Source organism: Taurulus bubalis (genome assembly GCF_910589615.1).
Source record: "Taurulus bubalis genome assembly, chromosome: 8".
NCBI classification, from domain to species: Eukaryota; Metazoa; Chordata; class Actinopteri; order Perciformes; family Cottidae; genus Taurulus; species Taurulus bubalis.
Window position 1 is genome coordinate 16506357 of NC_136596.1, and position 24442 is coordinate 16530798.

Sequence of the window (24442 nt, forward strand, 5' to 3'; positions counted from 1 at the left end):
AAGGGCCGGCAGGTCGTTAAGTCTATATGAGCGCTGCTGAGTGCCTATGTGTTCACCTCATTTCTTCACAGCAGTCCGTGGGCGCAGAGTGGCGTTTGGATGCGTTGCTACCTTCGTCCTTGGATACAAGAGTCACTCAGTGGCTGGGTTAAGCTCGCTCACTCCCTCACAGTCGTTCTCTGTTTTTCGCACTCCTCCCACCCCTCCTTTTCCCACCACCATCTCTATTGCTCAGAGTAAGTTACTGGAGAAAAGAATCCTCCCTCTTGACAGCTGAGATAAGGAGAGGTGTTAACTAAAATACAATGAACAGAGCTAGCTTTGGATGCACTCCGCTGCACTTTGCATTCAAAATGTTAACTCCAATCCCTGGAATTTATACAAACGTAGACGTTTAAGAAAAGGTAAAACGGTTTCAGCAATAATTGATGGAAGGTCTCCACATAGTTCTACAGTTCTAGATGCCAGCTGAAAATGGATCTGCTTGTGGTCTTAAAATAAGTGTGCGAGCTGTCTACCAAGCTTAGAGGCGGATTTGAAGAGTGACAGTTTTCTTTTCTTCTCCATTCTGACTCATAATTCCCCCTCCTTTTTCCTGTTCTCACAACAGCATGGCATGGTGATTTCCTCCTCTCTGTCACAACAGACAGGAGAGGAGGGATAATGGAATTTCTTTGTATCACCAGCCTAGCGATGGCATGCACTGATGCTTAACCGAAGCAGCTGCCTAAGCCACAAAATAGGAAAGTATGCACAAGGCACCTTCACTGCAAACATCTGTTCTCTGTGTCCATGGCCAGTGATGTCCTTCTGAGGGATGCCACACTGGTAATCACCATCTTGTGTTTGCTCAAGCCTTGTGGTCCTGGGTGTTACTTAGACACTATGAAAACAAACAGACGGACAGCAGTCACAAAGGGAATGACAAGCATTTACTGTGTTTGAGTGGAAATGGACTGTGTTGTCACCAAGAGCCACAGCCACATGAGCACTTGAATGGAAAATCACTCAAAACAGACAACGACCGTTCTACTGCCAAAGCAGCCGAATATAGGCCACAGGCCAGGCGCAGTATGGAGTGATGGTACTTCATTCTCAAAGTAACCTGCTCTGAACAAGTACAACGTAAAGGGCTCGAGCCCAAGTCTCAGGAATGATCGATTCCACTCAAGTCTTGTGAAAACAGCTAAAACACATACGCACATAAATGTATTAGAAAAAGAATGGCTGAATTAAAACATAATGACAGAGCGCACTGTTTCCATATCTTCGTAATGTTTTTTTGGCCGACAGTAAAATGAAACAGAGTGGCGTCAGCAGCAGGTGGGACGTTGCCTGGCAAGTAGCTGCCACAGCAACACACAGCGTCTGGCTCCAGTGCACATAGCGACTGCGCGGGGAGATATAGTCATTGTACTCGCTATGTGTGGTCCCCACGCTGGTCCTTGTCACGAAAAAATACAAAATAAAACACACATAAAAGATAAAACTCTCCTCGACATGAATACAACCGCGTCCACGTGAAAGCGACTTCGGTTTACCTGAGCTCCAGAGGCGGAAAGTCGCGGTGCCAACGCGGAGAGCCGAGTTCCGGAGCGACTCGCTGCTGCGCGGATGGCCGTGCTGCTCTGGTGCCGCCGCCGGGGAGTGACGTTGCTGCTGCTGGCCCCGACCGACTCAGCGCGGTGCCAGAGAGACGCTGACGTCGCCGTACCGTTGGTCATACAAGGACTCTTTGTGTGCTGTGTCTGCCTTCACACGTGTCATCTCGTAAAACAGTGAGGGATTCATGTACCTAAACTCACTTTTTTTTTTTGACGCGCAGTCTAATTTTAGGGACAGTTTAAAGTTGGTAATGGTATGCCCTCTGTAACATGTATGTGTCAGTACGTCAATTCGGAGATAGTCTTGAAATAAATAGCTTCTTTTTGTTTATCATTATGTTAAGGCTTGAGGCTTGAGGCAAAACACAGCAGCAGAGTGTGTATTTATGTTATAGATCAATATTATCCTATTTTACAAATGTGGATATGCGCCTTTATTATAGTGGTATGTGGCCAGGGCTGTATGGATATAATTGGCCTAATGTTGAAGATTAGTCCATTTCCAAGAAATTTAGGAGCACATCTCTGGTAAACACTATATATATATATATATATATATATATATATATATATATATATATATATATATATATATATATATATATATATTTTTAGTATTTCTGTGGGATTATTGGGGGAGAAACTCTGTTTTACAGATCTGTCAATTAAATCAATTTATCGATTAGTTCACAAAATCGTATGAGTGTTAGTCGATTTAAGGTTCAGGACAGCCATATTAAAGTCAAAACTAAAAACAATGGATCATTATCCTTATCGGCCCTAAGGTATACTGATTGTTGATTTAATGTTTTCTTTTGTTCTTTGTTTGTTTATTAGAAGCAGCTAAAGGGCGTCTTTGTCAATGAAGCATTGGAGGACTCTCACAAGGTAGAATTGATGCAGCAATAGTCAAGATATCCTGAGTTGTAGTCTTTAGTCAGGGTCAAGCTCCAAAAACATTCCCATAAAGCAACACAATAATCTTCAGTTCGACCCTGACTGTGTTTAAAATTCCACACTAACTGCATACTGCATACTGCCTAGTAAATTAACTATGAGGCCATTACCAGCAGGCTGTTCACACTAAAGTATACTCAAGCAACATGTCTTCTCTACATCACATGCCGGTATCATCATGATGATACCAGTCCAAGCTACTGTTAATTGAAAGTCGTTTATCACAATTGTAAATTCAAATGACCACTTCCACTCAATTCAATATGTTCCAGTATTATTTTAAGGGACATTTAAAATGTTTCAATGTTTTTGTGTTGAATACATTTATCCAAAGGTTCATTGTTTTAATGGTCATTGGATAGTCTGATTATCTCCACATGATGGCATCATAAGGGTCATTTTCTCAGACATTTTCCCATCAGAGCTACAAAAGACATTCTTCATGTGTTGTACTCTACAGTACAATTCAACTGATGCGAGATTTAAGAGTTACGTAATTTAAGTTATGTCAGAAGTTTGCTGAAAATTATTTTATTCGCCATTCAAAAAAATCTAAAAGGTATCTTGCAAGTCTGCAGACTTAAAGAGAAGTATGAAAAGCTTGAAAGTGGGATATCAAATTGAGAGAGCATAGCAGAACAATTCAGGTTGAGTTTATCTGAACATAGCCTGCTATAATTACTGATTTAGAGAGCATAAGGCCAGCTGAGAAACATTGCAACATGGGAATGAGGAAAAAATATGTTATACTACTGCACCTGCAGGAGAAGGAAAGTTATTCAGATTGGTTTAAAGCAAAAGATGAATGTTCTGCAGTCTTCACAGGTATTGATTGCTCACTAGGCTAGATGAAGAACGCGAGATTCCCTCGAGTCTCATTGGTTACTCGAGCTTGTTACTCATGTTACTTGTGCTTGAGTCCAAACTTTGCTATCAGACCTTTTCATGAGCAGCTTATTAAAATTCTGGTCCCATCCGCTGCATGCCGACAGATGTTCAGTAATAGCATTTGTCCACTATTAACTGCTCCACTATCATTCTACAGCCCGATAGGAGCTGTCTGCCCAGCCATGGGAGGGTTGGATCGAAATGTACTGTGGGCTGTGTGGCTTGGCCATCTTAGTATTCAGTGCTCTTCCCTGCAGTCCCTTATTACAGTCAACTGCCGTTACTGTAGTCTCACAGTAAATTATTGGAAGGTTTCTAATCGTTTCATGCTGTAGACGAGAGAGCAGGCGTGAATCTTTTTAGGAACATAGTTTATCTTCAACAGCTCTGGGGGTTGTTGTTATAGACTGTGGGTGAACTGAGCTAAACTAAGTTTACTAACTGTATTTGCAAATTTGACCACCAAACATTATGTCCAATATCTATCTTAATTCCAGTCATCAACCAAATTAACTATATGTCTCTTCAGAGGTTTTTTTAGGGTGCTGGGTGCTGAGCTCATCACTTTTAAATGCTACATATTTCATAGTTTCTATAGACCAAAATTTCCCCATTTGCAACATGTCAAAGTTGCCATTAAAGCCCATTATTTTTAGCCATAACAATGTGGAATTTCCACTGCAGGACGTCAAAAAACGATTTATCTTTTTTCTCTCCTATTAGGTAAATGCACATTCCAAAAGTGCTTTTCCCTTAAATGATTCAATTTAAATACTTGGAGATATTTGCCCATCTATTTGAAATCAGACAGTGTGATAATTAAATCATAATCAGCACAGGGGCATCATAAATACCCCTGCTGTGTCTTTGCATCACCATGATATGCTGACATGTGCTAAAACAGCTGGGGGACTACTAGGAGAAAACCACTTCCTGGAAAATATCTGTATATTTTGTTGTGCCACTGAGTTTTAGCACCTTAGATATTGCATTACAGGCTGGTAAGTCACCACCTCAGGGCCGACAATATACCATCAACACAATATGTGTCTTCATTAGCAGCATAAACACAAGAAGGTAGTAAAAACTCCATCCGCAGGAGGAAGTATTTAGAGTTTACTGGTTTTCTTATATCAAAGCATGAAGACAGAGCCACTCATACATAAACAAAGCAAGACAAGAGTAACATCCATATATTTGAAAAACGGATGTTATGACCATTTGGTGGTATGGCTGTAGCTTTGATTCAACACCTGATCCATCACCATGGCAGTTTTATAAATAGTCACATACCTAACAAAAATGCAGCTTCAATGAGTCAGACATGAAAGGCGTGCTAGATTTAAGACAATTGATACGTTGCAAGATATGAAAAAGCAAAAGATTCGATTATTTTAGTCACACAGTGCTTGGAAAGCCCTATGCATACTATTCTATGCCAGCTACTGTAATTAACATTTGTAATACTGTTCTTTCAAACCAGTAACATTCCAGCACGATACTTTTCCTCCATACATTATCCAAACAAAAGGAGTTGAGGTGATGGGCTGTCATAAAGAGGCAGGTGAACAATTATAGTTTTTTCACACATGAATCATTTACAACAGTGTGACAGATGGAGGGACGGCAAAGAGCAGCAGATAAACAAGAATCTTTTCATGTTCAATCCAGAGCCACTCTACTTGAATGCATCTCCAAATGAAACACTGAGACAATGGGCTCTGCAATAAAAAATGTAGTTTGCCTGATGTCTGTCTAAAGGGTTATAAAAAGGAACATACAACTTGAAAGGTTTAACAAAATATGAATTATAGATTTCAACATTAAAGTAGTAAAAGTGAAAAGGATGACAAAAATGTGGCCGTATCTAACAGAATTAACTTTAACTTTAGTCCATGGGAACTTCCTCCTTGTTCAATAACCACAATCAAACAGCACTTTCCCGAGGCGTCATCTGTTGTACCCACTTGAGTATCCCATATGGCTAGAGATATATAATTTAGGACCATTAATATACAATCCCTACCCTCCTCTGAACAGACATGGGTAATGAGGATCCAACAACACTTATCGCAGTCTGTTGTGCTCGATAAATCCAGCAGGACATGGAGGTTTTAGTGGAGCAGCGATGCTGTGTAATGCCTGTGACACCCAGCTGTTAGTTCAGACTGACATCAGGCAGATATCTGGCAGACTAATGGCAGATGGGGCTGGAATCCTAGCTTTATGGAGATAAACTATCTCTGCTCAGGAAGGAAAAGGATGGATAGGAGCAGAAGGAGAAACCCTTTTTGTATTATGGTCAAACAACATTGGAATTTCCTTTTCTGAAAAAGTGAAAATCAATCTGGTTATAGCTGAGCATTTATAATCATAGCAGGGGAAACATTTTTCAAGCTGTGTTAGAAGTAGGATGAAATCTGTAGAGCCCATTGTATACAGTATTTGTATCATCAAAAGCAAATAAAGAAGTAAAGTATAATGATATATTTCAAATGTATTTTCTGCCAACACATTATTTAAATAAAAATATCTACTAATTGTTTAATCTAGAGGGGATAGTCCATCATCTGGCCCAGATTAAGGAATACAAGAAAATTATTTTAGCCGTGACCCAGAGGATAAAGCTTGTCAGTTTAAGCTTTATTGTTTTTGTTATATTGTTCCCACTTTGAATTGTATGCCTTCCAAATGAAGAAATGAGCTTTAGACAAGGTTTTGTGTCTGCCATGGACATAAGGGATGTTATTTACACTCTTGTGGAGGAGTCTGTGTGCTTCTGTTCCCTCCCTATATAGTCCAACCACAGGATCATGTCTGCCCTCTAAAGGCCAACACAGGAAACAACACACAACACTTTTTATGATGTGTTGGATTAATGTAGCAGTGATTGCAGCTGTGAATGACTAAAGATAAATAGGGCTTGTATTTAAAGGTGGATTTTAGTTACTAAATAAAGAATACAGCTGCGGTCACTGACTATCTCTTATAATTAAAATATAACACATTGTGAACACAAAAAGTCTGACGGATTGTAATAGTTTTCGTTGTTCAGTTATGCAATGCAAGAATATACACATTAGTCATAGTACACGAAAAGAAAACCCAATCAATGAGATCTGTTCTCTGCGTCCCAAAGTTAACAAATGACGTATGCCAGCCATCAACTTTGTCCCTACTGTTTAGATAAACACGTGTTACTGATAGCCTCTGAGTTGGGCTCTGTCCTGCTGAAGAGGAGGATCACATGTTGTCCTGGTGTTATAGCGCAGCAGGCAGACACACAGGAAGAGGAAAACATGCTTTTTACAACCCTGCTCTGTCTGCTGTTACTGCGGCCTGGCTTTGCCGCTCTAATGAATTCACCATTGGACGAGGTAGGTGGAAATCTGCGGGTGAACAGGAGCACTGCGGTTAGTGATTCCACTGCTCGTGACTTCTGCAAAGTACATTGAACTCTTCAACTTTAAACAGTTTATCATCCTGTGAACACCCACAGCCAGCTGTCATAACTGGATTTACATGGCAGTCACAAAAAAAACAAAGCTCTAAAATAGTTGTGTTTTTTCTAAATTTGGTTACACTGGTTTAAAGCTGAGTCAAAAAAAAAAAAGGTGCTTGAAAATAACCTAAAAACAAACGTTTGTGTCCTCATAAAGCATTTGCATCACTCCCCCAGTCAAAGACACGGACGTTCATCTCCTGATGCCTCAGGTATGTCTCTGTATGGCTGTACTGTAAAACCGTTTTCAGACTCTCTCTGTGATACTGTAACTACTGGTGTCTGTCTATACTGTGTCTCCTCCTTGTTCACAGGGAATGGGCAGCTGCGTCGTTGGGCGCTGATGCCTGATATCACACATCTGGAACTGCTGGTGGTGGTCGGGCCTGATGTCCAGCAGGTCCACAAGCAGGACACAGAACGATACATCCTCACCAACCTCAACATTGTAAGACTGAGCACAACAGCCTTTACTTTCCATCGAAAGCCGTTTCTGTGTCTTGAATACATGTATGGAGAAATGTACTGGAACCACAGCAGGAAAAACTACAATTTAAAATGTAAAGTTTATGTTACTGCCTTACATATTTAAAAGGGAGAGGGGGAACACATAATTATACCTATAATATATAATAATATATACATAATATAATTATATAACAAGAATGTATTTGCTCTGCACAATTAAGTGGATTGTCAACTTGTAGTTTACACATCACACCAAAACTCTTCTTTCCAAACCAACGAGATATTCCTTTTCCATATGCCATAGGCAGACAACAAATACACATATTAAAGCAATAAATAACAAGTGTAGTTTTTACATAAAATATACACACAAAGCTGCGACTGCTCATCTGGTTGAATGGCAATCTGAGAATCTTGTGCAGTCTTTACTTTTTTTTGCAGAATAGTTCATACAACCACATCAGGGAGTAACAGTTTTAAACAGCTGAATGTCTTTCTAAAGGTAAAGATTCCTCAGTACGTCCATCATGTTATAGCATGTATAGCATGTATAGCATGTTAGCCAGCCGCAGCATGCACCTGTTGGTGTGTTTGAATTGGGTCAGGTATGCTAACTGGGGGGAGCAAGTGATTAATTAAAATAGATGCAACCTTTTTTTTAAGTTTATTTCAACTATGCCGGTATAACAGGCCATATATAACCAGTCCGGACTATACCCGGGGGTTAAAGGGGCCGAGGCTAGATACCCCTCAGGCCAGATTATACCCCCATGATATCAGTAGTGTTGAAGGATATACACAATAATTACTTAATTGTTCAACATTTTATTGGGGGTTCAGCTTTGTCAGGTAAGTTAAGTGAGAAAGCTAACTGACTTAAATCTTAAAACTCTAAAACATAGACTTGTATTACTTCTACCATAAAAACAGAACACATATTTGACTTCCACAAAGATCAAAGATTACTACGTCCTGAAACTTCAACTTCTAAGACTAGCAAGTTCTTGCTACAATATAAATTGAAACATTAAAACATCCACAAAGATCAAAGATTACTACCACAGTAGTGTTACACATTAAAATGAAGCTACTGTTTCTGGTAGCGTTGCACTGATCCGCAGAGCAATACACAAGTTGGGATATATTTCTGTGAGCTGCTTTGCATGTATGAAAGAGTTGTCATGCTCTTTGATGGCCAGTAAGGTACATGTTCTAACTCCTGGGCCAGCTTATTTAGTTATTAAGCATGTTGCTATATTTGGACAGCCTGACATACTTTTTTGATTCCAAGATAACCGTTGATTAGTTGAATCAGATGTGATTAAACTGTCTAGCTCGCTACACCAATACTAACTTTGTTATTATTACTACAACTTCATGACAAAAAAAATAGCCTGATGACAGTTTTGACTGAATGGCAATAACGAACGTCACAGCCCTTCACTGGCTAGCTAACGTTAGCTAACTATCAATATTACCTGAAATTAGATTCAAGATTCAAGATATTTGTTTTGTCATATGCACAAATAACAGACAGTTACTCTGTACAATGAAAAGCATATTCTGCTGGGTCCTCCTAACACACATAATTACAATAAACTTAAGGTAAAAATATAGTAACAATATTGCACAAAAAATAGGCACAAAAATATGATAACAGTATTGCACAATCAGTGTATAAAGTGCACTATGCATTGCTACAAATATACACCCTGGGTAATGCTGTGGCCTGGAGGGGTATAGTATGGCTTAGGCTATTTTACACCCCCGGGTATAGTTTGGCCTGGTCCAAAGTATACCTGGGGTATACTCTGGGCAGGGGTTAATTTGGCCTGTTACACCGGTACAAACCTTGACCCATATTGACATATTTAGGCCTATTGGTCATGCCATTATAGTTGTTGTACTGTTAAAAAGCTGCTTTGCCCCTTAACCCTGAGCGACTTTTTCAGTCTGCTAGCCCAGTGAAGCGTGTCTTCTCCTGAGCTCTGCCCTCATGCGGCCACAGACACATCTGCAGCTTTTCTCTGATCTTATATCTCCTTATGTTTCATGCTCACTCAGTTTGTCAGGTCTTTTCCATGTGACTTGTTTTACTCTGTAACTTATGAAACAGGTAGCAAAGTGCAACATTTGAGATTAAAACAAAAATCCTTGCGTAAAAGTGAAATACTGGAAATAGTACACACACAAAAAACAAATTTGTTTCATCAAAGAGAGTACATGTAATGTGGTACTTCCATCCATGAATAGAACTAACCTAAACCAACACTATTTAAGGCACTGTTTGGTTGAATGAAGAGCATGAAAATAAGTAAAAGCAACACAAGATCGAGAGAAAAATCAGTTCAGGTGTTATAATATATACATAGCCAGACGTTTAGAGTTTAGCCCCTTTACACTCAGAACAGCCTGCTGAAACACTGTGTATTCATCTGACTTTTATTCCAATTTCCACCCAGGCCTCAGAGCTGTTGAGAGACAGGGCCCTGGGTGCCAATATGAGGGTGCACCTGGTCCGCATGATCATCCTGTCAGAGCCAGAGGTAACTGGCTCCCTGTTATAAGTTCAATTAATCAAGTTCATAACTGAACAGATTTCAGAAGTAGTAGCTACATATAGCTCCAACAGTTGTACCATTCGTGTTATCCAGCCTGACGTTAATTGTGAGCAATGTCCATAAATTCAGTGTCTTTTTGTTTGATTATCACCACCTTTCTTTTGTTATCGTGGTCCCTCTTCTAGCCAGAGATCCAAATGTCTCCCGACATCAACTCCTCTCTCAGAAGTGTGTGTGACTGGGGCCGAAGGATTAACCCCTCAAATGATACAGACCCACTACACGGTGATCTTCTGTTATACATTACACGGTGTGTTACATGTAGCTGGTTGTATCGCGGGTAGATTTCCTCTTGACAATTCATGAAACCGTGCTTTACCATATGTCTACCATCACTAACAGGTATGACCTGGTGTTGCCCGATGGGAACAGTCAGGTCAGGGGTGTAGCGCAGCTGGGGGGCGCTTGCTCCAGTGAATGGAGCTGTGTGATCACAGAGGACACAGGCTTTGACCTGGGGATCACCATCGCTCATGAGATTGGCCACAGGTAAGGCAGTGACACACAGGATCATCAGAGAATCTGCAATATCTATAATATATGTTTTACATTTACATCACAGCTCATAAACCGTATTAGGTGACACTTTCTTTTGGAGGTCTGTAATTTCAAAAATATTTCCAAGAAGTTTCTTCAAAAGAAGAATGTGACTCACCACTAATTGTAGGGAAAGAGAAGCCAGTATTCAATTGGTACATTTTCAATTAATTTATTCAACATAATTGCTGCCTTAACTTGGTCAGTCTTTAGTCAGTTCACAGCAAGTTAGATAAACATGCAACAATGTAATTTTTGACCACAGGCAAGCATACAATTAAATATATACGTCCAATAATATATATATATATATATATATATATATATATATATATATATATATATATATATATATATATAATATATATATAGATACAGATGAAGTTTACCTGCATTCACTGCAAACTGGGAGAAGAACTGCATGAGGATGGCTTCATGATAAAAGCATCTCAATGGAGACATTAAAATAATTCCTACAAAAAGTAAAGTAAATTCAACATATTCAAATTATTTTCACCCAGTTTTGGAATCAACCATGACGGAGTAGAAAACACCTGCAGCAGGAGTGGGTTCATTATGGCCTCTGATGGCGGCTACAACAGTGTGGATCTGACCTGGTCTCCCTGCAGCAGACAGAAACTGCTCACATTCTTCAGGTGGGCCAACAAGTTCAGAGCATCTGTGCTTGGAAATGCCTCTCATTCACCATGCAGATTTGGGATTAATTTAAAAGTCATATTTTAACCTCAGGTTGTTTTTACTGATTGCATTGTCACAATTTCATAAAGTAATATTTGCTTTTGATTTGAAATTCATTAAACTTTACTATATCTTAAGTACAGGATCTATCAGTGTGATATACTGTGAGTATAGTTTAGAAACAAACCTGCCATAGTCTGGGCATGATAATGAGATGTGTACTTGTGTTCCCAGTGAAGGTGAAGCTGAGTGTGTGAAGGACCTGCCAGCACTGGGAGGCTCCCTTCAAGACTGGAAGCCTGGTCTATACTACGGAGTTGATGACCAGTGCCGTATAGCTTTTGGTAGCACTGCGAGAGCCTGCTCTTTCACCAATCCTGACCTGGTTAGTCACCTGTAATAGCAGCTTGATACCACCAGGTGGCATTCCACATCAAAAATACACACCATCGCCCAATTTTAAGTCATTTTGGTCTTCTTTTCCATCAGCCAGCTTGTCGTGTCCTGTCCTGTCACATTAATCCCGATGATAACAGCTCCTGCAAACGCCTCCTGGTCCCACTGCTGGACTGGACAGAGTGTGCACCTAATCAGGTACTTCTCTGTTATTAGTGAGTCATTTTGGTGCAATCCTTCCCCCATTGAACCATTGAGTGTCTTTTAATCAAAGTAGGCCCAAGCATGTTTGTTCATGAGGTGCATTCCTCTCCTCCAGTGGTGTCTGAAGGGGCGTTGCATGTCCTCAGATGAGCTCAGCTCTTCTGTGGTGATGGTGGTGCATGGCTCCTGGTCCAACTGGTCTGAGTTCTCCCCTTGCTCACGGACATGTGGTGGGGGAGTCACTCACCGCACACGGCAATGCAATAACCCAAGGTAACAAATGTGATGCAAGCATCAGTCATAGTCAGAGCTGAATATCCTGTACTTGCACTTTATGTAATATTGATGTTTCAAAGTGAACAGCTTCTCGATGACTTTCTGAAAGTGTATCATGTCTAATGTTTCAGACCTGCTTTTGGAGGAAATGATTGTGAGGGAACAGATATTGAGGCTGGACTTTGTCACCAGCAAGTACGTTCTGACTATTTACATTGGGCCTCCGTTCAGTACTATTTACTCAGTGAATCACTGGACCCAGAATCGTCCCACTGTTTGTTGTTCTTGTATTGGCAGTTTGCAACATGCAACATGAAACATAAATACTGATGGGACAACTTGGAGAATTAGTTACAAAGAAGTCATTGAGCTTGGGTCAAAGTGAGCCACGAATACCTCTATAGGGGTTTAGGGGTTGAAGAGGCAAACTGACACCAGGGCAGACAAAATATATTTCTTTGTCTTACCACACATGTTGTTGCAGCCATGTGTGCTCACCCAGCTGGATTTCATGGCAGAGCAGTGTTCCCAAACAGACCTGCACCCTCTCTACCTCCTACCAAACACTGCCACCTTCTACACCTGGATCCCGGCTATTGGCTTTTCACAAGGTGGGCTGAAATATAATTTTTCCCATAATATGGAATATTATGTAAAGAAGCAACACTTTTTTCTCTAACGTTTGTTTTTCTGTGAACTCTTCTCATCATAACTAGGGGATGAGCAGTGCAGATATATGTGCCAGTCAAAAGGAGAAAACTTCATAGTGAGCCGTGGCTCTCAGTTTGCTGATGGGACTCGCTGTGAGTCAGACAGCCCACCTCACTTTGGCTCCACATCTGCTTGTCTCAGAGGGAAATGCCAGGTAAAGAAGAGTAGATGTCAAACAGATGCAATCGTATTCAGTCAGTCCAACAATTTTTTTAAATGCACTGTTGTCTCTTATCAGCTGTTTGGCTGTGATGGTGTGCTGCACTCTGGGAAAGTTAGTGATGTGTGCGGGGTGTGTGGTGGAGACGCATCCTCCTGCAGTTTGACCTCTGACTCCTACACTGGCGGTCAGGCCAGAGGTAGCAAACAACAGTGTATAATGTATAATGTATAATGAACTCTGACTGAAAATTAATTGACAACTATTTTGGTAATCGGTTATTCATTTAAGGAAGACATTTTTCTTATTTATTTCTCATTCAGAGTATACCACATTCCTGTCTCTGCCAGTGAATGCCACGCAGGTTCATATTGTCAACAGGGCACCTCTCTTCACTCACATGGGTGAGGTCATCACTTTACAAGAGATTTCTACAACAGAATGAACAGGTACTAAAACAAGTTGTTTTGGGCATTTATGTCCCCAGCTGTAAGGGTTGGGGATCGGTACATTGTGTCCGGGATGGGCAGCATGGCACTGACTACGACCCACCCCTCCCCACTGGATGATAACCGCCTAGAGTACCACCTCCACCTGACCCCTGACCTTTTGCCCGAGATGGAGGAGCTGCTGCTGCCAGGACCGCTGTCACAAGAAATAAACGTGCAGGTCAGGAGAGAAAAACATTAATTTTGAGAAATTATTTGATTCATTCAAGAAGTAGACTTTCTTCAACATTTGAAAACTGAAAAATGTAACTTTCTCAGGTTACATCTTTAAGCAACATTAAGAAAAAAATACTAAATAAAATGGGGAAAACTGTGTGATCAACATCTGAGTGTTTGTCTTTGAAGGTCTATCGCAAATATGGAAAAGAATACGGAGAGAAAACGAATCCAAACATTAGCTACCACTTCTATGTACCTATCAGAAACAGCAACTTGACAGACATCTCATCCAACGGAAAATGGGCTGTCTTCACAACACCCTGCTCTGTCTCCTGTGGATCAGGTAACTAACGGTTAATCACGAGTCATATTGAAAAGCACCAAAAGAAAACCAGCATAATAATGTATTTGATGATAAATGTCATTATACATTCACAGGCTGATTACACATTATAGTCTTCGCTCCCTTGTTTTAGGAGCCAATGGGTTTTACAAATGAGATGAGGCATTTGTATGATAATGTGCAACAACATTGACCTTTTTGAGCAAGCTTTTAGCCCATACTCACAGTGTCTGTCTATTAACAGGACAGGCAGTGTTAAATATGCCAAATTTATTTGTTATTGTTCTCATCGCACATGTTTTCAGAAGCAAATACCATAAAATGTCAACTGAACTGATTAACTAAATGGTTCCATACAATACAACAAAAGCAAAGAAAATCTACATTTTGGATTTAAAAATCACCCTAAATATCACTAACTTCAGTGAGGGTGTTCATTAAGTTATTTCTTCACATATTAACTTTCTGAACAGGTGTACAGAAGCAGGTGTATGTCTGTGTAGATGAAGACACCAACAATCATTTGGAGAAACACAATTGTGAAACACCTCCTCCGCATGTAACGCTCAACACAACCTGTCAGCTGTCCCTCTGTCCCCCAAGGTTTGCTTCATACTCAATACTATTTCCTTCTGTACGACACACACACACGCACACGCACATGCACACACACACACACACACACACACACACACACACACACACACACACACACACACACACACACACACACACACACACACACACACAGCTCAGCACAAATGGTTATACATTAATAATGTACTGTTTTACAGCTGGGATACAGGGACGTTTGGGTCTTGTAGTGCCTCCTGTGGGGGAGGAGAGCGAGTGCGTCCTGTAAGATGTGTTCAAATACACGGAGCCGATGTGATAAAGGTTTCAAATTCTGAATGCCCACCTGTTACGGCTCCAGATACTGTTGAGAAATGTAACCTGCAACACTGTCCTGCGAGGTATGAAGCCTACACTGTACTGTTGATCATTATGATCATGGGTCAAATAATAAAAATCAAAGAAATCCATTTATGTGTGTTTCCAGATGGCGAGCGTCAGAGCCAGGGGAATGTTCGGCAGTGTGCGGGCCCGGAGAAGCAAAACGCAACGTGTCATGTGTCCGTCCAGAAGATGGTCAAGATGTTGAAGTGGATCAAAGGGTTTGTTCTTTGCAGATCAAACCTACTGATTCGGTGCCCTGTGTGGTAGATGTTTGTCCCATTGGATGGCAATCTAAGGGAGAGGTAAAGTAGAAAATGACTAAAGTGTTATTTCAAAAGGTGAAGGGTGTCTGAACATTGTCTTTCTTGACCAGGAAACCCCAGTGCTGAAGTCTGGTTTGTTGCCACGCTCTAAACAGGCTCCTGTGTATGTCTGGAGTCCTGTTATCAGCCAGTGCTCAAAGACATGTGGCAATGGTAAGTGAAACATGTCCTCACCTTGTGGCAATGGTAAGTGAAACATGTCCTCACCTTCACTCAGAAACAGCCTCATCAGATACGGTCAAACTAAGCTTGATGCTTTGTGTAGGAACCCTGCAGGTGTGGTTCTCCTGTGTGGACCACCAGACCAGACTCAGGGTGACGGACATTCACTGTGATGCTTCTACCAAACCCCCTCCTCAGTCTGAGGCCTGCAACACATCTCCTTGCCCCCCAATGTGAGACACTACTTCTATACTTGTCATCCACATGCAGCATTTATGTATCATATAAAGAAGTGCATCTCATATTTTTCTTCATTATGTAGTCTGCTGTGTATCCATTTTAGAGAAATAAATTATGTCGTTTAAAATAAGGACAGCAGCTAAATATTTTTTGTAACAACCAGGTGGCGCTCTAAGCAAGGAGTCTGCAGTGTAACGTGTGGAGGAGGGGTGGCCAACAGGGTGCTGTACTGTGCTGTGGAAACAGAAGTGGAGGAGGAGGTGGTGGAGGATTCAGAGTGCAGTGAGTTTCCCAAACCCACAGCAGTGGTTTCATGCAACAACCACAGCTGCCCAGCAAGGTGACTCACACACAAACGCACACGTCTAAAATCATCTTTTGCAAAGGTAAAATGATTAAAATACTGTAATTTGTCCAGATGGAAGGTATTTGGTGCATCGGCCTGCTCAGCATCCTGTGATTTGGGTGTAGCTCAGAGGACTGTGTCCTGTGTCCAATTTGTTCACGGCACTGAGAGTGTGGTGCTGGAGGAAAGCTGCCGTGCGGCTGTGAAGCCGGCCACCACAGTGCCCTGCCTGGTGCAGGTCTGCACCTTCAAATGGGAGGTGAAACCATGGAGCCAGGTACATGGACTGGATTGTGCTTATTACCATCTTCAATATTGAGTCAACGTCCTCTTTTAAAGGACCATGCAAGACTTTTCAAATCAGTCTGCACTTAAACGATGATATTGTAACACCAAATGGTTTTCATTTTGTGTAGAAAATAACTGATAACCAATTGCTATCTGGAATTTTCCAAAAAGAAAATCTGTTCATATGCATTGAAAATGCAAAATATGAATAGCTGCCTATTATGCAAACACAGTTGTTTGGCCTTTTAAGAGCAATTTCTTTCCAAGGAGACAGAACTCCTCTTCTTGTTCCCAGTCATGTTCATGTGAATCAGGTTTATTGTGATATCTTTCTAATTCAGTGTTCAGTACCGTGTGGATACGGGATCCAGTCCAGAGCAGTGTTCTGCATGGGCCCCTCTAAGCCGACGCCCCTCAGCCCTCTGTTTTGTATGCACATGCCTAAAGCCATCACCATCCAGGGCTGCTATTTGGGCGACTGCGTTCTGCCCACCTCAGATTTCCATCTTTCTCTAAGTCCAACAGAGCAACCCGTTCCACAGGCCACTACAGCCAGCACCCCAACATCTAAACCCAGTAAGTACACATGAACTATACCATTCTCAGTGAGTGCTGCAGGCAGCCTGCAGGAATGTGATTACAGTGTCTGATTACAGGTGCATGTGGACAGCTCCTCTTGGAAGAATCAGGCACGGTGTATTTGAACGACGTGACCAGCCGCTGCACGGTATCCATAGGTCGGCCCCTTGATGAGGTCATTCACATTAAAGTGGAATCTGGCTCTTTGAACTGCAGAAAAAGTAGGTTTTAATCTAATCTATAAAAGGATGACATTTTATATGTTGTGACTATTGCAGCTTAATAAACACCTGTCACTCTGTGTTTTTACAGAGGAGTATGTTGTATTTTTTGACCGCCTGACATTGGTGAGGAAGTGCGAGCAGGTAGTGGGTAGTGAACTGACAACCAGGACCAACGTTCTGCTGGTGCGCCAAAAAATGCTCAGCCCCGGGAACGGGGTTGTGTTTACCTATAGTTCACAGAAAAACTTGAAGAGTCCCCATCAGGGTAAGAGTGCTTGTGTTTCCTTGCTGTCCAAATGGTCGACATTCCCTTCATCTCAAAAGATTGGATGAGAGGAGGCGTTACTTGCTTTTTGGAATGGTTGCAGCTATAAGTCCATGAAGTCCAATGTTGCAACATAAAGGTTCATGACTATGTGAGCGAGAGAGAGAAAACAGTATTGTGAACACTTGCAGTCTAATGCAATCCAATGCAAAAGCCCTGCAATAAATACGATGAAGCCAAAATATCGTAGTAACAATACAATACAGTTGCGAAAGTTTGTGTTGTATTGTACTGTGCTTCTGTTGTGTCCTCGCTCCTCCCATATGAATTGTTAAACTTTTAGCACTTTTAACGGCTTAAAAAAATGACTTGAAACAGCATCTAACACAATCTCAACAAAAACGTACATCTTTGAGCTTCTCAGATGTATTACTCGTTGCCTGGCCAATGCATTGGATTGCAACTCACTTGACAGGTGTTTATTATATTTCATCGAGATGAAATGTTTTATGGTTTCGCCCCACAGATTGTGACATTCAGCTGTTTTCTACAACCGGTGTCTTTGAGAATCCAACAACGTCCAACAGTAACCACACCTGTCGAGTGCTCATCAACGCCCCTCCCTCAGTGAAGATCAGAATCCAAGCGATACACATAGGACCAGTATTCACCGCCACCAACTCCCAGTCTACATACATCATGGTGCGGACATCTTTTGTTTGCTATTGTTTCAAAATGGTTTGTTTTTATGTTACAGTATAATAACGGCTGCACTATTTCGCCTTGTGTTACTTGCTCAGATCCGGGACATGGATGCCTTAAAAACCAATGTGTTTAAAGGCCGACAGCTGTTTCAGTGGCACTCTTCTGGAAATATGGCTGAGATTGAATTTCATGGAGACTACCTGCATTCCAAAGGGAGCTTCAGAGCCGAATATTCCTTTTTTCGTCATTGATATTAAATATTAACTATTTTGAAATGTATATTCCAGATTTCTTTAGTTTACAATACTCACATGTTTTCAAACAAACATTAACTTAAAGATCCTCGTTTCTTTTTCATTACTATGTGGTCATTATTTTTGACCCAAAATAAATAATAATTAAACCAAAGCTCTCAAAATCAAGTCAAGCAAGGACAGTAATATTTTGAAGACTGCACCTATACATTATATACTATTACAACCAACAAATTATATTAATTAAAAATGTAGATAAAACACAATGTATTAAAATATAGAATTTCCATTATGAAGAATTGCTTCTCATCACAAAGGCAGTCACGCATTGCACTTCCCACAACCCTTTGAAGACAGGTTCCCCCTCAGCTCCAGCACACTCAGTACATTGTGCGTCTCTGTCAGCGTGGCATTCTGCCAGCGACTTCGTCGCACCGGTTCAGTTCCAGCTCCCGCACAGCCCGCCAGGACGAAAGCACCATGCCAGGCTCTAGTGTGGGATCACTGCTCGGCTGTAGCCGTGTCTTCCAGGAGAGCTCTCATGTCCAACAGAGCATCCTCTACAGCCTGGGCAAACTTGGCCGCGTTCGTCTCGTCACAGCTGTTGAAGGCCGTGATGGCGATGTTGATGTGCTCATCCATGGGATTGTAACACACTCCATAGCCATCTGGCACCATCGGACCGAAGCACATCACACAGTCTGTCTTGGAGCCAACCTGGACACGGAGATGGGAAAGATGAGGGCGAGCAAACAAATTTGACGACAAACAATTATTTGCTCAGTAATAATAGACTGTTGATTTTCTTAGGTACCGGTGTACCTGGCTGGTGAAGAGATTATAATGCTGGGCCACAGCAAACGAGGTATCCATGAATATCTCAGGCATGGAGGTCAGCTCTTCAATACTCAGCAGCTTCAGTCCGAGGAGGTGTCTGTCTATAGCTTGTCCATGGATTGCCTGAAATTGAGTTGAATGTGTAGCGCTTTCATTAATCAGATGGTGGAATAAAAAAACTATGATTTGTATGTCGATAAACTCCAACTCTCACATTGTACGTGTTCTCCTTGTGTGACTGAACGGCCGCCTGCAGCAGCGCCAGCCTCTCGGTGTTCTGTTGACAGTATTTTCTGTCAGACAGCTATTTTTATTGAATACATTTATTATGAATTCTGGTGTTTTAACGGTACCTGTTTCGCTGGGTCTTGCATTGCCTTGACAAATTTGAACGAGTCTGTAGTGGTTACACAAATTGCATCTGTTCGCCCATAATTAAACATTCGCAACGATGCGGTCTCATGGGTAGAGCAGCAAATATTATACATCCTGGGATTAAAGAAATAAGACACAGAATATATGACGTAATACAGTTTAAGGGGACATATAATGCTCAGTTCCAGGTTCATACCTGTATTTTGGATTTCTACTAGAACATGATTATATGCTTTAATGGTCAAAAAATATATTATTGTCTCATACTGCCTGTCTGAATATACATGTATGAATATACTCTGTCTGAAACATTCTGTTTTAGCGCCCGTCTCATTGAACCCCTGAAGCACTAAAAAAGGGAGTTTTTCCATGATATGCCCCTTTAATGTTCATGTCCAGCATCATTTGAAAAAGGATTCAGCAGCTATGAAAAGGGATTTCTTACCTGAAGTAGGCCAATTGAAGAGCCATTTGCACAAAGGCATCGGGACTCAGCTTATGTTGTTGTGGGGCTTTTCTTCCAAAATGAGAAAACATAAGCACCTTCACATCTAAGTCATGAACCATGCTGAGGAAACAAAGAAAATAGTGAGTTAAACAAGATGACTGACACCAAAGATGAGACAATCATAATTATTAGAACTGCACTTTACATACATGTTCATATTTTGTTTGGCTTTCTCAATGTCTCTCTTGACCTCAGGTGTGATGTTAAAACGCAGTTTTATAGGCATGGGCAGGGGAACCATAGGAGTACGAACTATTTCAGGTCTCGACCTGTTGAGAATATATGAAACATTTAATTCATTTAAGTGTGTTTAAAAACAGCTAACACTCATCCAAGAATTGAAAGAAACTTACATGTATCTAACAACGAAATCAATGAGAAACACAATGGGTGGGCCCTCGGCAGGTGCATGTTCATACACTAGTCCACTTGTGCCGTCTTCACCAACAATGAACTGAGGAGGAGGATTGACAAGCACGTTCAAATGCTCAACCCTTACCACAGTGCAGGCAATCATTTTGAATGTAAAGTCATTTGTCTCACACTCACCTGTAATGTCTTGTCAAACCAGCGGTTGCCGCTGTTCCAGCGAGCTCCTCCTCCATGCAGCATCTGGGCAGCCACGCGGCTCCGATACAGCTCGTCTGACATCCGCGGCATTGGAGCATCCAGACAAACTGTGAAGATGCTTTTCTGGATGGCACGGACTGACTCCTTATTTGTTTTATCTGGGGAGGAATTTAACCGCCTGTCAGATACACATTTTCAAAAAAACATATTTTCTCTCAAATACTCACCTAGATTCTACGACTTGATTTATTCTAAATAAGATAATAAATCTATCGAAACACAGCGTTTCGACACAGGTTCATGGAAGTTTTTGTTTCCGCTCTGCTCACCCTTAATCAGATTGTTATAGGCTTTTCCCCAGGTGTTGCGGTGCTGTGATGTGAGGATGCCAATAGGCTCCTTGTTAGTCTGCAGAGAGGAGTTCCAGATCTTCTCCAACTGCATGTAAATCTGGTCTACGGTCAGCGGGGTGCCATCGCTGTGGTACACATCCAAGACAAAGAACTGGGGGGAAAGACCAGGTCAGATTACTTCAGCCATAGATCCAGTATTTCTTTAGCCACCAGTGATAACAATATTACACAATGTGTTACAAGATGGAGAAGAACAGCAGTGCCATCTAGAGTACCGGTACCTGAAAGTTGTGGACCACAGTGATATGAGTGAGAGGTGTCTTCCCGGTGGCGTGATTAACGACAGTGTCTCTCTTTGGACCAGGGATACGGCAGGAGGACAGGATCTGGTAGTACTGGTCCATACACAGCGGCTTCCCACTCAGGTACTCGACAGGCAGGGTGTCACTGTGACACAGCATCTTATATTATACATCGGCAATTTTGTAAACCAACTGAAAGTAATGGTGATTTCAGGCAAACTCACGTGTCAATCATTTGTTTAAACTCCAAAACTCCTGCAATGAGCTTTGCAGCAAACCTGCACAGAAGACGTCATTGTGTTATTGACAAACGTGGTGATTCTGAACATCAATTACCAGTAGTTAGCTCTGAATGGAGACATTTACAAGTAAATGTCATCCATATGACCTAAAGTGTCACTGGCTGACAAATTGTGAGCCTACTGTACCTGGCTCCCTTTTAAACTCTGCCATTCTTTTCCTGGACTATTTGTCTTTGGGGCCACTATGTGCATAGCATATCCCATAGTTCACAGTATTCAAAAACAGCTGAGCAATGCTATGAGTGGCTAAAGAGCTTTAAATAGCCAGCATGTGGAGGGAGCCCTGTGCAAAGGTCGGCTTGAAACTCCAGTTTCATATGAGCTTGTTTACACTGTATTTCGACACACGGTGAATCAATTTTGGTAACAACTTCATGAGTGTGCTTACAATTAGACAATTTGATTTGTTTAGACAGACAAACAGCGTAGTCACTGTGGTTTGAAAGTGGATCCTTGTTTCTCACCTCATCTGTCCTTGTCGATCGTGGAAGTGCATGCGAGGCAGGACAACCCCAGGGCTGGTGTAGACCGCCACCGGCATACGGCAGTCTAGATAGGCTGACTGCGTCCACCATTCTGACAACTAAAAAAGCAGTAGTCAGAAGGCAGGATATAAAATATATATAATATATATAAATAGTTTTCCATTGCTTCTTTAGACTACAGTCCTAAAGGAAGGCCTCCAAATGAAAATATGTCTTATACACCAAAATATTCAGCTAAATACACCCGGATATCTACCCAGTTGTCTGTCTTGTGTGCCCGTCGCTCTAGGCCTTTCTGCAGCCTTTCCCCAACACCACCCGTGAGGAACTCCTTTACCAGCTGTCGGGTGTATTCCAGCTCCTCCTCGCTGACGATGGGCTCCAGAGCAGCCAGGTATCGCTCACATGTCTGCTTCAAGGGCGGCACAGGCAGCTTAGGTAAACCCTCCTGGTGCACTATGGTCCTCTCTGGGATCTGCGTTACTGGTCTGACCAGGCGACATGGCTTCACCATGCCAGGCCGCAGCTGAAAGACACGGTCTTTAATGAGCACAAATTCTCCTTTTCCATTATTGTCACAACTGTTCTTTGTTCAAATATTTCAACTGACCACACTGTGGACTTGTTGCCTTGATATAAAAGTCAAAGTGTGGAGAGATAATCTCTCTTGTTGAACCATAAAATGAATTAGCGTTGCCTCACAAATCCAGGTGTCAACATGCTGTAAACTATTAGGTGCATGCAATCAAAGCCTCAAATAGTAAATGACTCAATGGTTTCAAGTTAGAAGAGGAGTAAGTGTTGTGAACAACCTTTCTAATTATTTCAAAAAGGCATATACTTTACAGCGAGGTGATTTAAACTGTGAAAACTGACACCAAAACAACTGTAAAACAGCCAAACTATTTCATTGGACCCAGTGTTAGCTCGGCCAGGTTATAAATAGAGGATTGACACAGTTGAACCGTTGAAATGGCAGCTCAAACAAAACACACACAAGAGCAAAATGCAGCGGCTCATCTGTGCCCACATGGTGGTTACCAACAGGTATCTGATATATTGATGATAAGATTCCTATCAGATGTATAGATGGATGTTTACAAACTAAATAACAGTGGGAATACGAAGGAATTCAGAAATTTTCATATAAATGATTCACATTAATGGGCATCGTTTTAATTTGTGCCATGTCTCTGGGCATACAATGACGAACTTCCGGTAGACGCTTTCAAAATAAAACCGCTGTGAATACCGTGCTTTGCAGCGTTGTTGTGTTTTAACACTTCATGCCAACAAAGGATATGAACAGAGGGATATAACACTGAAGCGGACTCTCGCAAATAAAACTATGTCGGCTACGCCACACGTCAAGGTAACGTTATGCTATCGGCTAACGTTACGCTAGCTAGGCCAACGTTACGCATCACGCTCAAGTCTAAATTACACTTTAAATCAACACTATTCCGAAGTATCTTACCAGAGAAAATCGACAACCAATCGTGGTGAAACACGAGTTATATTTAACTTATACTGTCACTTTGCTGCTGTCCTGGACAGCGCCCCACCTACCGTCAATCAGTCTGACGTCGTACAACCAAACGTAACGTTGCTGCGTTTGTTGATACGCACTTAAAATGCATGTAGGCTGCAAAGCAATAGACTCACCGCGGCCTTGACAAAAATACCCAACATCTTGTCAAACAGAAGCGTTAAAGTCTTTGGCTGTCCCGGGAATATAGCTGGGAGACCCTCGGGCAGTCATGTCTCAAGGACAAGCTCGCTGTGTATTCTCAGAGACCCGCCCCCTCGGACCCACCGAGCAGAGACGACTGAGAGCTCTCCACTAAAAGTCCTGTTTTGTTTTTGTGTTTATTTGCCTGCCGTTTCAAAACATTGTACACAAAATATTTCAGCAATAATAAGCTGACTTAGTTAGTTCATCATTGTATCTATTTTAGCATTAAAAAAAAACTATTCCAGTAGTCCATAAGTAGCATTAATGTTTATCTTCTAGTTGTAGTAAATCCATTGTCATACATTACAGATAGCCTGTATGATATCCCATGCGACTGGTAAAATGACAGCAATGGAAAAAATACAAGGTCATTTTAACTCTAAGCTCAGATATATGTTTATCATGCACACACAACACGTGCATGATATATTTCATCAGGAGTTGAAGTCGCGATTTAAAGCCAATACATTTGTAAGATATGCTAGTTTTATTTATTAATAAAAGCAGGCCCTGAAATAAATAATACATTTACAGAATTATATTTTGCGTTGAAATGGTGCACAAGGCTGCACAGATCTTTACTGGCCACGTGATGGAG

The 24442-nt window shown here is 41.4% G+C and overlaps 2 protein-coding genes across 2 annotated transcripts; one reads left to right on the forward strand and one right to left on the reverse strand.

Moving 5' to 3' along the window:
* Window positions 1-6748: 6748 nt before the first annotated feature.
* On the forward strand, window positions 6749-18393 carry adamts13 (ADAM metallopeptidase with thrombospondin type 1 motif, 13; the record flags this gene model as incomplete). The annotated part of the gene is made up of 29 exons (XM_079222145.1): window positions 6749-6826; window positions 7109-7163; window positions 7266-7399; window positions 9882-9965; window positions 10166-10290; window positions 10383-10529; window positions 11099-11233; window positions 11511-11661; window positions 11766-11870; window positions 11992-12149; window positions 12284-12347; window positions 12637-12763; window positions 12869-13017; window positions 13102-13222; window positions 13347-13427; window positions 13511-13692; window positions 13878-14034; window positions 14508-14637; window positions 14829-15008; window positions 15095-15293; window positions 15365-15467; window positions 15580-15709; window positions 15880-16056; window positions 16135-16339; window positions 16692-16926; window positions 17007-17150; window positions 17242-17418; window positions 17945-18120; window positions 18219-18393. The coding sequence occupies 29 exons, from the start codon at window positions 6749-6751 to the stop codon at window positions 18372-18374; spliced, it is 4065 nt and encodes a 1354-aa protein (XP_079078271.1). The 3' UTR covers window positions 18375-18393.
* A 148-nt stretch (window positions 18394-18541) lies between these two features.
* On the reverse strand, window positions 18542-23861 carry LOC306740044 (carnitine O-acetyltransferase). The gene is made up of 14 exons (XM_079222146.1): window positions 23775-23861; window positions 22366-22635; window positions 22089-22207; window positions 21547-21600; window positions 21302-21467; window positions 20997-21171; window positions 20647-20825; window positions 20451-20551; window positions 20247-20366; window positions 20035-20157; window positions 19568-19703; window positions 19429-19491; window positions 19200-19337; window positions 18542-19094 (listed from the first exon to the last, which is right to left on the reverse strand). The coding sequence occupies exons 1-14, from the start codon at window positions 23799-23801 to the stop codon at window positions 18879-18881; spliced, it is 1887 nt and encodes a 628-aa protein (XP_079078272.1). The 5' UTR covers window positions 23802-23861; the 3' UTR covers window positions 18542-18878.
* Window positions 23862-24442: the final 581 nt, after the last annotated feature.

Bases quoted from the DNA above. Each gene is read 5' to 3' on its own strand.
- LOC306740044 (XM_079222146.1), bottom strand. From the start codon at position 23,801: ATGTTGGGTATTTTTGTCAAGGCCGCG. The intron at 22,636-23,774 runs GTGAGTCTATTG...CGTGTCTTTCAG, and splicing joins GTATTTTTGTCAAGGCCGCG to CTGCGGCCTGGCATGGTGAA. The intron at 19,338-19,428 runs GTGAGAGTTGGA...ACTCAATTTCAG, and splicing joins ACAAGGAGAACACGTACAAT to GCAATCCATGGACAAGCTAT.